We start from the raw sequence: 17,335 nt of genomic DNA, 5'->3' as shown, positions 1-17,335 counted from the left end.
TTTCAGTATAACCTGTTTGATTTTTGGGGTTTTGTTCGTTAAATTATAAAGGCAGTCTGGGGCATTTAAAGCTAAGGAAACGTTTCCTCTTTGATTAGAAAATGAAAATGTAGTTGTACAACATGATACCTAATTTTTATGCAAACTTCTGATTTAGCCTGTGTTGCATTCATGCATTCCATATAATTTTATCTGTTTTAATGTGGAAATGAAAGCAAAGGATTTTTCCCCCCTTAGATTTAACTTGGTGCCTCATTCTTTTTCCTGAGAGGCGGAATGAGTTGAGTCTACGTGTGACTCTGTTTTGGCTGAGGTGCAAGTTTGCAAAGATATGAAAGAGCTTTCTTCACTTTCTGTGACTCCCTGCCACTATTTATTGGTAAATATTTGTATACCATAATTTATTTTAAAAACAATCAAACATCCTTTCCCCAGCACACACCAGACTAGCAATACTCTTAAGTTTTAGATGTTTGACATTTCATTCTGTTCCCCTCCTCCCCTTTTAAATGCTTGTTTAGAGAATTAATTATGAACAAATCCATCAGCTTTTTGAATTACCCCTTGGATTTTCTTCTCAGTTTTTGAATTAGAATGTAGGTCTTGCAGTGGATATATTAAGATGACACATATCCTTGGGTTTTAATAAATCAACCAGTGCTTTATATTAAATGTTAAAAGGCTACTAAATCATATTAACATGTCATCAGCTGATTATTTCATATTGATGCTTTGTACCTTCTCCTTAGAACTCTTGAATTTCACATTGCCACCTTTGGAATATGAAAGGAAAAGTTTCATAGATATATTAGTGGGTACTTTTTCCAGATTAAAATATAATAGTAAACCCCATGGATCAAGTGGTAAAGTGTAGGTTTTCATTCAAAATAAATGTGAACGATACCCTTAGCTATTTTCATCTAATAGCAAATAAATATTTTTATTGAGAGGTATGAAGTATGTTGAATTTGTGAACAGCAAAACAAGCCTAACGTATGGGTTTTATTAGCTACATATTCAAAGAATTGAAATCTGCATTAGAATGATTTTTAAAAAAAACACAGTATTTTTCTGTTTTAAGTAGGTTTTGTGATAAAAAGAGAAGATGGAAAACAGGAAAAGCATCATCATTCCCTTGGATGTGACTATCTTCAAAAAGTACCCAAACTGTTGACTTAATCCTGAGTGTATTCCTACTTGAGGTCAAATTTACTTTTCTTCTCATTTCTCTCCCTTTGCCATTGAAAGTGTGGTTCTCTGCTCTGATCAGCAGGCTGGGTATCACCTGGGAGCTTGTTAGACATGCAGAGTCTTGCATCCCAGCATTGGCCCTACGCATAAACTCTCCATTTTGAACAAGATCTCTGTACATTAGTTTGAGGAGCAAGCCCTGCTCTGTCTTGTGACTTTGCTGTACCAAAATGTCACTAGCCTCACCTGGACCAGCTGATTTCCTAACAGGTTGCTGGTCAGTAATGTAATGACTTCTAGGTGCCTGGATCTTGACTTTCTTGTGATGCTGTTCTCTATTGAGTAAGCAAACAAAAAGCTTGTGTTGCTATGGGATTTTTAATGCTACTCTTTTGGGAGAGTGAAGTTTGGGAAGACACTAGATAACATTATCCAATAACATTACTATTCATTTATGTAATAAATGAGCTTAACATGTATGTACTTGGCTAACTTTTTCTTTTATTTTTTCTTATGTAATCTATTGCAGCTGCAATGTTTTGCTTCTCAGGTAATGTTTGGAAATTTATGAAGAAGTTGGGCAGTTTTCAAGATTTTGTTTTATTGAAGGATAGAAATGAATCTTTTAAAAATTGAGAAAATTCTTCATATAGGCAATGGAAAGTAGCATTCAGACAATACGTAAAACCTTTTTCCTTATTTGTCAACCCTTGTTGTTTTGCTTTGGGTTTTGGCCACTTACATTTGCTTTGAGAATGCTTCTAAAAAACTTAAATTGTTTTTTATTTACAACAGAATATATCTGTCACTTCATCATTGTGGATATCATCTGCTCCACTAATCTGATTGCTTTTGATTGTAAAGTAAAAAAGGTTTCTGGACATTTTACACACATTATTAAAATGTTTGCCAGATGTGTTGGGAAACATGCATTAAGTACTGTATGTTTAAGCTTGTAACATTTTGACATTGAAACTCCTATTCCCCTGAACTTTGACGATAAAGTCAGAATTCCTAACCACTGTAAGGGGAAACACAGCAGAGGGCAATGCTGTTAAAATCAGATAATTTATTGTATGTGGCTTGCTACAATTTATTGGCATAGACTAAGCTAAGCATAGCATTTAATTACATGATGAAATTATCATGCAAAGATAACATATTTTCCTCAGTTTTATTTTATGCATTTTGTTCAGTACAACTAACAAAACACAAGATTGCTGAGGTGTACTTCTTGTGGATGGTGGGGGGATGGGCAGAAAAGGTAGATTTGTATATAATGTTTAAAATATGAGAAGTGTAAGATTTTGATATTTTCTGGCATAATTAAATAAAAATGATTATTCAAGAGATTAGGTTCTACTTTAGCTTAAAAAAATAAATTGAGCACCTACCCTGTGCGTGATAATGGTGTTGGGTGTTAGGGATACAAGATGAATTAAGATGTGATCTCAGCCAGGGAGGATGGGAGTTTACCAGCAATTTTTCTTTTGTTTAGCTGTACCTTCTGAATGTTTATAATGAGCATATCTTATGTAATAAAAAAAATACAGAAGTTCCTATTTAAAAAGCCGTGTTCCACCCTTACCCATCTGATATCTTGGAGGAAGAGAGTGCAGTTATAGATGATTTTACTGTAAGAAGGTTGGTGCTAAGACAGATGTGTTCATTGAGTGCTGATGATCTCTCCTTTGTGGAGAAAGAAAGGGCAGTAACTTCAACCTAGCTGTTCAAGAAAGGTTTCTTGGAGAAAACAGTGGCTCTTATATAATAATTATTAAAGAAAAGTGGGAAGCCCAGGCCAGGCAGAGGGACGGATAAGCACAGAGAGTGTGAAACATGGTGTGTGTTGGGAAATTTAAGTAGTTTGGTAGCAGATGAGAGATTGGTTGGTGGGGCTTATGAAGGGTCTGTTATTCAGCAGTTTGTGCTCATGAAGGGTTTGAAACAGGACAGTAACTCTGTTTTTATACTTGTAAAAAATATTTAGCTTTCCTCCACTTAATTCTAATCTAAATATATACTAAAATGGGTAATTTTAGTAGGAATCGATATAATTTTCTTTTAACAGCAGGAGTTGAGATACTAAAGGAAATGTGACTTTTCTGCTTTTCTCCATCATGTAGAAAGGTTTCTCTAAGTGGCACTCTGCTAGTCCTGTAGCATGAACTCTACTGATATAATCTGGTCTAATCTGAAAGGAACCAAGAGTGACCTGTCTGGCCAGCTTCCTGTTGGGCTCTAATAATTTTACATCTATGTGGGCCTTCGTCTCTTCTCTTGCCACTGGCAGTGTCTGCTTCAGCTCAGATCTAAAGTTCTGCATTGGTGCAGTTCTAAAGACAGTTTTATTGATGTCTTGAGCCTCGTCCTTCTTGACCGTGGTGCCCAAGGGTTGGTGGTGATTTCATGTTCTGTGTTAGTGTTGGAAGTGGAGCGTACTAGCTGGGTGCTAATAGGCTTTCTTGGCCTTGGTGTTGTCTTTTTGCGGGAGGGCTTAAACTAAAAATCTCTCTATCTTGCCTCTAGCTAGCAATCCTGCCTCTTAAAAAAGATAAACAACTTTGAAAGTGATTTAGAACTGTCTCTTCCTTCTGTCTTACTCTGAAATCTTTTCCCTTTTAGCAAGTAGTCTCCTTGTTCAACGTGTTTTCAAAAGGTTGGTAGGCAAGGTATTATTAGTTGCCGCATCGGAATACTTTACACTGTGTCCTTTGTTTAATCTTGTTTCCTTTTTAAAACTGGCTTAGATAAGGTGGCTTAGGTGATTTGGAGCCTTTTTGCACCAGGTCATGAATTTTCCCCCATGCCAAAGAAAACTTGTGACCTCTCTTCCCCTAGTTAGTGCACCTATTCATGTTTTACCCTTTGTCATACCTACTCTCTCCTCATCTGTTGTTAGGGTCACACAGTTTCCCTGATGAGGATTTGGGACCATTTCTTCCCGTCACCTGATTTTCAAGACACACACAGTTCTGCTTTCCTTTATCTGAAGGTTCTCAGCAACTTCCTACTTTCCAGATTCCTGCTTTTTGCAAGATTCTTCCCTAGACACAAGACACATGATCATTTGTTTTTAGTCATCAAATGGTTCATTAAATCAAGAGTTAAAAATACCCTATGCATGTACCAATTGTCTCCTACTTTTTTTCTCCTTTTTTTCATTTTCCGTGGTCCTGCTGGCTTCTCTCCTTTAGGGTTCATGATGTAATATCTGTGGATATTTGATTGTTTCGTATATGATTAACTGATGTTAGTGGCTATGCAGTGGTGTTTGATGCTTTAATATTAATGAGTAAAATTGAGTAGTAACTTGTGACTTATTTCAGATAGGCATATTTTATGTATAAAGTGGCTTGGTTAAAATTGACCCCATATAATGTGGCATAGCTTTATATAGAAATATAATAAAATCATGGTTAAAAAAAAACTCAAGGAATGTATGACGGGGTTTTTGCTGCTGATGAAATAAGTTTTCAGTCTCTGGGTGGTTCAGGGATATAAGATGAATTTACATTATTTTTTGTTGTATTTTATTTAAATTAAATTGGTTGGGATCACCTTATGTTCCTCCACCATTTATTACCTTTGTTTCTGTATCCTTTAGAGCAGAGATACTCTGCAGTTCTTGTATTTCTAGACAGTCTGATCTCTTTAAAAAATCTTCCTTCTTCAAACACTCAGTATTAAACTAACATGTATATTGGCTCTGTTACTTGTAATAACCAGAGTTAATATACTGAATTTCAGTGGTTTTAAATTATGTGCATATTTTTTTAAATTGGAAACACAACTTGTGATATTTAAAAGTACCCATAAATGTCCAAACATTTCATTGAAAGATGTGAAAACAGGCTTCTAGGGCCTGAGTCACTGCTGGGTTCTGGGCATGAACTTATAGGTAGGGAGCTGCTTTTGTTTTTTAAATAAGGACAAAGTTTATTTTTTTTTTAAATTTTATTTATTGATTTTTGGCTGCGTTGGGTCTTCATTGCTTTGCGTGGGCTTTCCCTAGTTGCGGTGAGTGGGGGCTATTCCTCGTTGCGGTGCGCGGACTTCTCATTGTTGTGGCTTCTCTTGTTGCGGAGCACGGGCTCTCGGCACGCGGGCTTCAGTAGTTGCAGCATGTGGGCTCAGTAGTTGTGGCTCGCAGGCTCTAGAGCACAGGCTCAGTAGTTGTGGTGCACGGGCTTAGTTGCTCCGAGGCATGTGGGATCTTCCCGGGCCAGGGCTCGAACCCATGTCCCCTGCATTGGCAGGTGGATTCTTAACCACTGCGCCACCAGGGAAGTCCCGGGGAGCTGCTTTTGTACTCCAAGTAGTAGCACGCTTGCCAGAGAAGCTGTCAGGGAAACTATTGCTCAGGAAGAGGAGTTTAGGGTGATGTGTGTGTGTGTGTGTGTGTGTGTGTGTGTGTGTGTGTTTGTGTGTGTGTGTGTGTGTGTAGTGGGGAAGAAGTTTGTAGGAAATTTATAGCAAGCATATTGAAGACACTTTGATTACCATTTAAAATATTTTCCTATATATATATTATCCCTATAATAACAGGTTGTGTTTCTAATATCATTACTGTAAAATGTGAAAGTTTTTTTTTTTAATCCCCATTTGATAGTTTTCCCCAGAGCCACTGTTAACAGTTTGTATATCCTTTCTGTTGTTTTCTATGTATTTTTACATTAAATGTGAAATATAGTTTTATGTGGTTTACATAAATGGCATTTTAAAATATATCCTGGAGATAATTTTTTGTCAATTCATATAGAGTTACTAATTCCTTTTAGCTGATTTGTAGTATTCAGAAAAACAGTGATAGAATCATCTCTTGGGTCCTTGAGTTGCCATCAGTGTTGCAGCAGACATCTTTGTGCTGGTGCTGTGTTTCTCTAGGATGCCTTGATGCCTTAAAGTGGAATTACATATAGATAGATACATTTAGATAGATGTTGCCAGACCACCCTCTTAGAAGTGTGTGCTTGTATCAAGTGAGTATGAAAGTACGAATTTGTCCCATTTTATAGCCTACTTGAGTCCCCAAGTGTTAGATGTGAGTTTTTTTAAGATAATAACTTGATATCTCATTGCTTAAGCATTTAGTAACAGTTATGGTTTTACAAATCCTTTTGAAATAAAGTAGGATGAATATGGGGACATTGTTCATTAAGGGTCTTTCCTTCTATGTACAGTTGTGTGGGACATATTTTAACTTTTTTACAGGATCAGTCCATGTTTAAAGGTTATCACAGAAGGGAAATTTAACATGTCCTTCAAGTTAATTTGCTGTTATGTAAACTTTATAATCAGGAAATAACATTTTGAGAAAATGCCTCATTTTGCAATTTGACTTCCTTTTATTTGGTCTTTATAGCATACATAGAACAAATTAGTATTCTCTTAAGATGATTATTTGCACATAGATGACATTTATTTTGTCACAGATCATCTAAGTTCTTTTTCATATATTTACTTCACACATGTTGCCATGTATAAGCGGTGACTCCTCCTGTTCTTTCTGATGGGTGCTTCCTTCCTGGAGATGGCAGGATTAATGTTGATGCTGGGCTTGCTTGCCATTCACAGGAATGGAATCATGGTATGGTGGGAAAGAGTTGGGAAGATTCAGATTTAAACCTCAAAGTGATGTGACTTTTTTGAGCTAGTTGCTGAACCTCTGGGAGGTTCCGTTTTCTCTATGTGTAAAATAGGATTGACAGTTCCTGTTATGGGGGTTTTTGTAAAGAGTGGAAATTCTGTGTATTAAGTACCTGAACATAGAAGGTACTCAATAGCTTGTAACCATTAACGGTCTTTTGACAACCTTTCTGCTTTAGAATGCTTTAGGAAGCAATTTTAGGATGAATTTTAGGAGAAAAAGGAAGTTCTCCTAATTTGTAACTTTGGCATACCCAGTGAATGGTGGAATAGTAATAATTGGAAACATTTGTGAGTGCTGGCCACTTTATAATTAAAAACAAACTGTTTTTGCCAAACTATTGTGTCTCCTAGTAGAGCAGTTTATTTTAGATAACATTTTATTAGTTCTAAGTCTTGTTTAAAAAAAGATTGCTCCTAAAGATGCAGACGTAGAGAATGGACTTGAGGACACGGGGAGGGGGAAGGGTAAGCTGGGACCAAGTGAGAGAGTGGCATTGACGTATATACACTACCAAATGTAAAATAGATAGCTAGTGGGAAGCAGCCGCATAGCACAGGGAGATCAGCTCGGTGCTTTGTGACCACCTAGAGGGGTGGGATAGGGAGGGTGGGAGGGAGACGCAAGAGGGAGGGGATATGGGGATATATGTATATGTACAGCTGATTCACTTTGTTATACAGCAGAAACTAACACACCATTGTAAAGCAGTTATACTCCAAATAAGATGTTAAAAAAAAAAGATTGCTTCTATTTCTGGCAATATGGAGGATTAGAAATGCTTACTGATACAGTTCAACTAAACATGCTAGATGATATAGCACACATATACATATGCACATGTTTTGTATTATATATTAAAATATACGTAAATCTTAAAATACATATAAATCTTTTAAATAAGTAGCTGAGCTGGTGGGAGAGTAAAGGAATTTTTATGAGGCTGGGGTCAGTTAATGCTGTAGATTTGATGTGCGCCCTGAAAGTACCTGCCAATTCCTGATAGCCTAGAGCCTGAGTTTTCATAGTCTCTGAACGTGGGGCACAGGAGATAAAGGCTGAGGCCAGAGCAGTGTAAAAAGACAAATGGAAGGCCTGTGGATAATATAAGGACTCTCAAAGGGCAACATCCTCCCAGGAGGAACCATCAAAAAGAATTCTTAATCATAATATCATACTTGTACTCTTCTGAGGCCAGAATTCATACTATCTGTGTGGCTTAAAGAAAAAAAAAAGGAGAAGTTTGAAGTGGATTGATAGTGAATCCAGCAGAAGAGAACACATTTTTCTGGAAGAATTCTCTTTAAAGCAAGGACTCTTAAGCTTCCCTGCAGGCAGAGTCCCAAGAATATGAGCTCATACTCTAATATAAATGAACATATAATCTATTCTAAGTGAGAGTCAGATAAACTACATAAACTCTCAAAGATTGCAGATATTAGAATTACCCTATAGAATATAAAATCAACATGTTTGCTGTATAGAAGTAAATTAAGAAGAGACTGAGAATATGATGTAGGATCAAGAGAATCAAAATTCACTAGACAGATTTGCAAAAGATCCAAAGATATCTTCTATAAATGATACACACATAGTAATTTAAATTAAAAAAACAGATTGATTAAACAGATTAGACACAGTGAAAGGGAGGGAAGATAGACCTGAGGAGACCAAGATTAAAAATAGAAAATAAAGGTTAAGAGATGTGGAGGGATAGAATGAAATGTCTAACATGCTGAATCAGAATCTCAGAAAAATGATACTAGGATGGAGGATACATAATTCAAAGATAAAATTACTGAGTCCTATCTATCCAAAACTGGTGAAGTATCCAAATCCTCAGGAAGCCAATGAATACTAAATCAGATAAATAAAAGGAAATTCATACTTAGAGACATGATAACAAAACTGCAGAATATTGAAGACTCTGGGGGTAGAGGAAGTAATTACAGAGAAAAGACATATAACTCAGAAAGGCATGGCAGACATATGGCTCACATTTTAACAGAAGATAGTATGATGATATGCTCAGAGTGATGAGAAAAAAATCATCAACCTAGAATTCAAGGTATCATCATTCAAGAATTAATGCAAAATAAAGACATTTTCAACTAAAAGAATAACTAAAGGTGTAACCGTTCTGTGTATTTTACTGTTTTGTGAGTTGGGAAGAGGAAAGGAAGAAAAAGTCAGGTGGTAGGGGAAGAGCAGTGAGGTGACTAGGAGGTTATTTGTGATTTAACCTCCCCATGAGCCCCAGAATACTTAGTAAATTCCATTAAAAAATTAAGAAACACTTTGTGTGAGTTGATTGCTTCTGATGACTGATAAAAGCTGGATTTGGTTGTCTTTGCAGTTTGTAAGGCTGAATGCTGATGTCAATGTTATGGTGAATTGAGGAGTAGGAACTCAGACCCTGGGGGCGGGTGGATGGCTGTGAACACTCTTAAGGCTATGATTTTGGGGTTCAGACCAGGTTTAATGAGTTCTCCCAGAAGAAAGGGATGCCCTGGCTGACAAATGTTAAGAAAAAAAGTCATCTTAAGTTTGCTATTTGGAATAGAATCCCATTCACAGCAAGTTACATAGTCAAGACCAGTCTACTTGCTCATTGTTTACTAGACTATGCCCCAGAGTTAGTGCAAACAGCTGCATTTCTGAATATATTTTTATCTCTGTAAATTTTCTTTTTGAATAGTCTTTCATAAGCTTTGATGGAAAGCTAGCTTAAATTGTTACTGTATGTATCTACTTTCATCAGAGTGGCTATAGTGAAGTGAGATGGTAGTCTAGGATTGGTTAAAATCTTAAGAACAGAGCAGGTTCTTAGACCAGAGCCAAAATCTTAAACTTTTCAGTTGAGGTCACTGTGATGAAAACAATCTGCATTTTGACTACTCTTTGGATGTTATTAAAGTATCCATACAATTGTTTGTTCATTTGTGAATTATGGACATAATAAAATGCCCATAAAAGCTGTATCTCCTAGAGACTTCAATAGAGATTTGTATGGAATATGAAAATAATTTGCATTCATGTTTTCGGTGTTTTCTTGTTTTCTTTTGAATGGAAATAAAAGCCAATGTTACCATGATGTGTTTGATAACTTACTGTGGGTGAAGACTTAGAGACTGAGTCTCTAAGCTCTCCCTTTATGTCTTTAATCTCTGTCTGTCGAAGTCAGAGCCAAACTTCTTTGGCTTATCTTAAACTGGATAAAATATCTGTTTACATATTCAGAATAAACAACTAAAACCATTTTGTTTTCAACTAATGAAATCACCTTGTGAATGAATCAGAGGTGTTCGAAGCCATTACATGAGTCTGGTTTTTATGATTTTTGTGGCACAATCTACAGTGAATACTCTGAACATGGAGTTTCAGTGAAACTTTTAACTTGCTTGGCTTTGAGAACATTTCTGTGATCATGGTCATGTTGGCTTGATGGGACTTGACAGTCCTTGAAATTGGCTTTTATTAACTTTAGGCTCTTCGATATAACTTATTGAAACTAGTCATAAAATGTACAGAACTCTGCTCAAATTATCTGATTTAAAACAAGGATTTGTATTGACCTTTCAATAGCCAAGTAGTTGGGAAGGCTAAAAGTGATTTATTTTTCTTGTTTTACATAGATTAAACCCAGGATAATTATCAAGTTTCATTACGTAAATCCTGTTTGGCACAGGAAGTTGGAATATTCTCTTTCTTAGGAATGTATCTGATTATAAAAATATCATAATTCTTGGTGGAGTCAGCATCAGTATCTGTGTAGGAAGTCTCCACTCTCCTACTTAACTCTCAGTTGCCAAACGTACACACATGACTTTCTGATACGTGTTTTAGGAGTCTTTTCTCTTCTCTGAATCAGGGGAACCAAATTCCTTTTGGAAGGAGGATACTTAGTAAGATACTAAGAACCTGGTTCCTCTTGGTTTTGTTCTTAAGTGCAATAGAATTAGGTTTCGTAAGCATGGTGTCATTTTTAGGTAGAAAGATGATACCTAGATGTTTATAGACTATAATATTGAAAGAGCTGGCTCATCAGGTACAGGACTATCCGTGCACAGTGTGAAAATAAATGTCAAACAAAAGCACTTAATCTGGTGGGAAATCTAAGGCAAGATGCTAAAATAACACTTTAAAATTTTTGAATTTATTTCTTAAAAAGTAGTCAACTTGTGAGTGTTCCAAAGGAGGTATTCGTTACTGCTGTTCAGGGACAAACCCTTCAAGTGGAAAATAAAACTTAAATCATGGTTACAGAAGTTTTTATGTAATAAAGTCAGGCCATTTATGCCAGTTATGGCTTGTCATGTATTACTTCAGAAATGCTTGGCAAGTTTGTTCTCAGTGACTCATTACCCATCCTAAAAGTATCAATAAAATGATGCTGAGTAGAAATTGGACCTCAGACCCTCCTAGGACTCTTTAACTGCTGCCTGCCCCACCCTTCTGATCTCTGAAGGTAAGGGGAGGGAGCTGTATACACTGGGGAGGTAAGGAGATTTATGAAATAAAAAATATTCTTTGGGCTTCCCTGGTGGCACAGTGGTTGAGAGTCTGCCTGCCGATGCAGGGGACACGGGTTCGTGCCCCAGTCCGGGAAGATCCCACATGCTGCGGAGCGGCTAGGCCTGTGAGCCATGGCCGCTGAGCCTGCACGTCCGGAGGCTGTGCTCTGCAATGGGAGAGGCCACAACAGTGAGAGGCTCGCGTACCGCCAAAAAAAAAAAAAAAAAAAATTCTTGGTTTCTAGGAGAGAAAATTAATGTTTCTTTTCCTTCTCTTCTAGATTGTCCTTTTACTCGGGCCACTCTTCGTTCTCCATGTACTGCATGATGTTCGTGGCAGTAAGTACTTTGTGTCTGTTGATGGTGGCATACGTGCTGCCTGCACTTTGTGTGTTCAGCTTTGGTGTCCTCTCCTGTGAGATCCCTCTGACATTCTCATCGGCTTCACTTCTCAGTCAGCTGTAAGCCATTGCTGGCTGCTGGGGTGAGGAGTTTGGTTTATTGCACTTGAAGGCAGCTGTTGTTGCTCCTATTTGAGCAGGTTTTATTTTCCTTCCACTTTGTGAAACATTTCCCAGACTGCTTTCCATGGGACTAGAAAGGTTCTAACTTCAGGGAGAGCCAGTTGCTGCTTCAGAGGCTTGTCATCTGTACAGTCTCCCGATGGCGATTCTAATTGCACTTGCATTATACAAAGTCAACAGTGAAGAGTTAGAGAAGACTGGCACCCATATTTTGCATATCAAACTAGAGATGAATGTGTAGTGAGAGTAATTAGTGGAAGACCAGGCTTTAGGGCACACACAAGGGGTCTTTAAACGTCAATTTAATTGACTTTTATTTTTTATAATGTCTTCTGTGTCCGTGTGTCTCTCTGTATGTATAAAATTATCAAAATTTGGTGGGAAAAGAAGGGAGAGGAGAAGATCTCTACCTTAACAGATCAGCTTTAATTTTTGTCTTGATTTTCTTTGTAAGTGGATTTTTTTATATAGTTGTGCTGTGTAAATTTGCTGTTTCCCATTCCCCTTCCCCCTCTGATCACATTAAGTGCTATATGATATTAAATTCATGACATGGATTAAAGATTCACGATGTGTATTGTTAAGAGTAGCCTGCTGGGAGTTATTTGGTTTCATTTAGAGAATTTAACATCAGTTTTACCAAATCTTCCTTTTATTTGAAAAAAAAATTCCAAAAAATGAAAGAATGTAAAATTTATAAAACGTAAAAATTGCAGATGTGTTATATAAAATTCAAACCCAAACTTCAAAACCTTTTCAATAGAGCTAATTTTTGGCTTCTTCAACATTTCTGCAAATTTCAAGGCTTTCATCTTATGTTAATTTTGTGAGGAAGCAACAGGGTACCGATTCAGCAGAATTTAGAGTTTCCTTTTTAAAATATTCACCCAAATGTTTCTGAAAATGTGCCATGGGAAATGTGACTTATTTGACGGTAGTAACAGCAAATACTGTTCTAGCAATCTCTGTTCATTTATCTTTTTAGGAAAAATTAACAAGTTTTCTAAAGGGAGCCACCATATTTTTTTCTCTTTAAACAGGACATGGGGAGTGGGGGAGAAGGGGAAGGCTGGCAATGGCTAGAGCTATTAATATATCCTGAGAACTTTTCCCAAAGCAAAGTTTGTGTCCATACTGAACGGCTTTTGAATGTTTGTAGGCCCCAGAGCCAGACATCACCAGGGCTACTTTTGTGGTTTGTTATTCCCTCACCTGTGTGTCAGTATCTTTAAGTCCCTCTTTATGAGAGAGAACTAAGAATCTGAGGTTTGGTTGATGTTGATGATGATGTGCATTTACACTACTCTTAAGTTTTGACTCCTTCTGAAAGCTCCCATGAAGTAGGAGAGGAGGGATGATTGCCACCCTTTCACAGTCATAGATGGGGAAATAGGGGCCTTGGGAGGAGGCCGCTAAGGTCTACAAGCTCTCTGGGAATCTCTTGTTAATCAGGCTCCCTTGCTTTGTTGACTACTTGAGCTGGACCCCAGTCCAGTTATTTCGAAGGAGGTCAGGTGATGCAGATCTCTGAAAATAAAGTGGTGACATATAACTTCCACTGTTTTGTTTTTATAAATTTATTTATTTTATTATAAATTTATTTATTTTATTATTATTTTTTTGGGCTGATTTGGGTCTTTGTTGCTGCGCATGGGCTTTTCTCTGTTTGCAGCGAGCAGGGGCTACTCTTCGTTGTGGTGTGCGGGCTTCTCATTGTGGTGGCTTCTCGTTGTGGAGCATGGGCTCTAGGCACGCGGGCTTCAGTAGTTGCGGCATGCAGGCTCAGTAGTTGTGGCATGCAGGCTCAGTAGTTGTGGCACGCGGGCTCAGTAGTTGTGGCTCGCAGGCTCTAGAGCGCAGGCTCAGTAGTTGTGGTGCATGGGCTTAGTTGCTCCGCGGTATGTGGGGTCTTCCTGGACCAGGGATCGAACCGGTGTCCCCTGCATTGGCAAGCAGATTCTTAACCACTGTGCCACCAGGGAAGCCCTCCACCCACTGTTTTTAATTTCAAAGAATATTCTCAGCTGTATCATACTCCATGCCTTATATTTATTTTTGCTCTTCTTCTTTTCTCCTTTGACCCTTCTTAAAATATCTGTATATTCACTCAAATAGAAACTTTTACTGAGCTCTTCTGTGAAATATGAAATTAACGTATAGAGGGTGAAATTATAGAGGGCCTCGATGGCCAGCCCACTCTGTGGACACCCAGGAGCAAACGAGGAGGCAAATTAGGGCTGTAAGCAGAGGGCAGATTACCTCAACTCTATAGTTCGGTGGTTGGGTCAGTATCAGCTATTTAGATGTAAAGGTATAATGCAAAAGAAAAAGCTCAAATAGGTTTGTCATAGACCAAGAAATTTCTGGAGAAGCAAGCAGACCAGAGCAGCCATGCACTGCGTTTCACTGACTCGGAGCAGTGGAAATATTTAGTTGATGTGGATGTAGGCTCCAGCTTTTATTTCAGCCGCTGAACACACAGATGTCTCCTTGCCTTCCAGCGTTCACATTTATATACCACACTTAACCACTACGCCCCCGCCCCAGATTCCTTAGGCAATGACTCGCCTTGCTCCCCTAGGCATCTTGGCATCATGCGTCAGTCCCAGATTCAGGTGGAGATGTAGTCATTTAAATCCTCTCTGAGGACAGTCTTTGATAGCCAGAACTTCCCTGTCAATTCCTGACACCCAGAAATTAACTTCTGGTTCAAAATGTCTCTTAAAGAAAATACCCGACCATTGTTCTCCTGAGGCAGGGAGCCGAGCCCTGCACACTTTACAGTGCCTGGAGTTAGACCTGTGAAAACCACCTAGGTTGGCAGCAGGGTAGGGTTGCATGTAGCCAGTTGATGTGTTTAGTGACTCCCCTGGAGTTTGGCCACATGCCAAAGATTCCAAATTTACTTGATTGTTCAGGAAAAGAGGAATGGGATGAGACTGTCCTTTTTTCAGTACAGTAAGGAATACACTAAAGTACTTTTCCCAGCACTGTCATATTGAGACTGTAACCCCAGAGTGTTTATATCACTGCCTGTTATGAAATTTCTATATAAAACACTACAACAGGAACCAAGTACCTCTCAGTGTCAGTGCTTCAGCTTGGCTTCCCTCCCTGCCACAGAATGCCTTGTATCTGGGCCTTGCCCCCATCTCTGTGTTTAGATAGTGCTTGCCCCCATCTCTGTCTTACTCAGACCCTCTGACACCACCTACTTTCCTCAGCATTTGTACAGTCCCTCATCTGGCATTGACCGTACACTACCTAGCACTGTTGATATTTCATGAAGATGTTTCTCAAACTGTGAATTAATGTGAGCATTGGGCAAATGGCCCATAAACTACATGAATCCTGCCTAATTTTAAGGTAGGATTTGAGATTTAAATTCAGGAACTCTGTGAATCCTAAAGATGGTAAAATTAAAGTCTAGACAAGAATAAACTGAGGCCTGCCTTGCAGTGCTCTCCTGGCCAGGTCTCTCATCAGATGAAGGTGGAACAATACAATGTGCCTGGCTTGGTATTAGAAGCAATGTTTCAAAATAAGTAGACCAAGGTATATTTCTTTGTGTTGAGCATGCTGTTGCTAGTCTAATTCAGGGGTTGGCAGATTTTTTCAGTCACAGGTCAGATAATATTTAGGCTTTGTAAGCCAGGTGCAATCTCAGTCGCATATTCTTCTTTTTCAAATAGCCCTTTAAAAGTGTGAAAATAATCCCTTGACTGTGGTTGAAAATGGGGGGGGAACCCTCTTATTTTTTTTAATATGATTTTTAAATTTTTATTTATTTATTTTATTTACTTATTTTTGGCTGCATTGGGTCTTCATTGCTGTGCGTGGGCTTTCTGTAGTTGCGGCGAGTGGGGGCTACTCTTTGCAGTGCACGGGCTTCTCATCGCGGTGGCTTCTCTTGTTGTGGAGCACGGGCTCTAGGCATGCGGGCTTCAGTAGTTGTGGCGCGCAGGCTTCAGTAGTTGTGGCTCGCGGGCTCTAGAGCGCAGGCTCAGTAGTTGTGGTGCAAGGGCTTAGTTGCTCCGCGGCATGTGGGATCTTCCTGGACCAGGGCTTGAACCCGTGTCCCTTGCATTGGCAGGCGGATTCTTAACCACTGCACCACCAGGGAAGCCAGAAACCGTCTTATTTTAAGAATAAAGTACAGTCATACCTTATTTTATTGTGCTTCACTTTATCACACTTCACAGATAGTACGTTCTTTGTAAACTGAAGATTTGTGGCAACCCTGCACCAAGCAAGTCTATGGGTGCCATTTTTCCAATAGCATTTGCTCACTTCATGTCTCTGTATCACATTTTGGTAATTCTCAAAATATTTCAGACTTTTTCATTATTACTGTTATATCTGTGATCAGTGATCTTTGATATTACTGTTGCAAAAATACTACAACTCGCAGAAGGCTCAGATGATTGTTAGCATTTTTTAGCAAAGTATTTTTAAGTTAAGGTATGTACTCTTTTTAAGACAAAATGCTATTGCACACTTAATGGACTGTACAGTATAGCGTAAACATAACTTGTATATGCACTGGGAAACCAGAAAATTCATGTGACTCTCTTTATTGCGATATTCACTCTACTGCAGTGGTCTGAAGCCAAACCCACAATATCTCCAAGGTATGCCCGTATTAAGAGACTTTATGAGGCAATAGCATTTTATAGTTAAGTGTTACAAGGTCAGTCTCGGAAAGGCAAAATAAAAATAAACCAGCTTCAAAAAATACCTTGTTCAACAATCAAATTTTAAAAAATCAATTTTAAAAAAGGATCTACAACTAGATCCTTTAATGAAAGCTAAATTTTTTTTTTCCTTCAGAAGTTTTAGACAACAAAAGAAAGGTGATATCCTACTCTTCAGTGATAATAAAATAATGGAAGAATGTTTATGTAGTGTCATAGACATTGAGTTTCCTTACTTTTTAAAAAAGTGTAATTTTTACACAAAAAGAAAAATGTGTACAGCTTTTTTCCAGCGTGGTCCTGTGCACTGGGAAGTCCTCACTGTTTATTCTGACAACGTCATCTGTGTGACCCATATCGTGAGGCTCTTCATAAAGTGACCCACAACTGTTAGCTCTGTGTTTTGGGGGAGGCCTCTCTGCACTTGCCAGTGAAGCATTTGCTGCCTGCACGGTGGAGCTTCTTCCTACAACGCTCCTCTCTGGGCTTGAATATCTAGTTATTTTGAGCAAATTGACTCCTGTCCTTTTTGCCCGAAAGAATAAAAACATTGCCTTTATGAATCTCTAGTAATATCCCAGCTAAGCAGCTTTTCTTTCTTTAAAAATATCAGGCATAGTAGCTTATTTTCAACCCATTTTCAGTAGGTTTTACTTTGCTAAGAGAGATTGGACACTTTATCCTGCATTGAGCCGTAAGATTTACATGGGGTTTTCCTGACCAGAAGCCCTACCTGGAAGAGTGGCATTTGCTCATTTTGGA

The 17,335-nt window shown here is 38.3% G+C and overlaps 1 protein-coding gene across 3 annotated transcripts in view; it reads left to right on the top strand.

Annotated features, from left to right (window-relative positions):
• PLPP1 (phospholipid phosphatase 1) overlaps window positions 1–17,335 on the top strand; it is a 120,443-nt gene that overhangs the window by 94,761 nt on the left and 8,347 nt on the right. For all 3 annotated transcript variants that reach the window (XM_067730707.1, XM_067730709.1, XM_067730708.1), the window contains exon 4: window positions 11,637–11,694. In XM_067730707.1, coding sequence (XP_067586808.1) covers window positions 11,637–11,694 — 58 coding nt within the window. The remainder of the gene's footprint in view (window positions 1–11,636; window positions 11,695–17,335) is intronic.

This window comes from Pseudorca crassidens, chromosome 3 (assembly GCF_039906515.1).
Source record: "Pseudorca crassidens isolate mPseCra1 chromosome 3, mPseCra1.hap1, whole genome shotgun sequence".
In the NCBI taxonomy this organism is placed as follows: domain Eukaryota; kingdom Metazoa; phylum Chordata; class Mammalia; order Artiodactyla; family Delphinidae; genus Pseudorca; species Pseudorca crassidens.
Note: the sequence above shows the minus strand (reverse complement) of the source record. Positions and strands in the feature narration are given on the sequence as shown.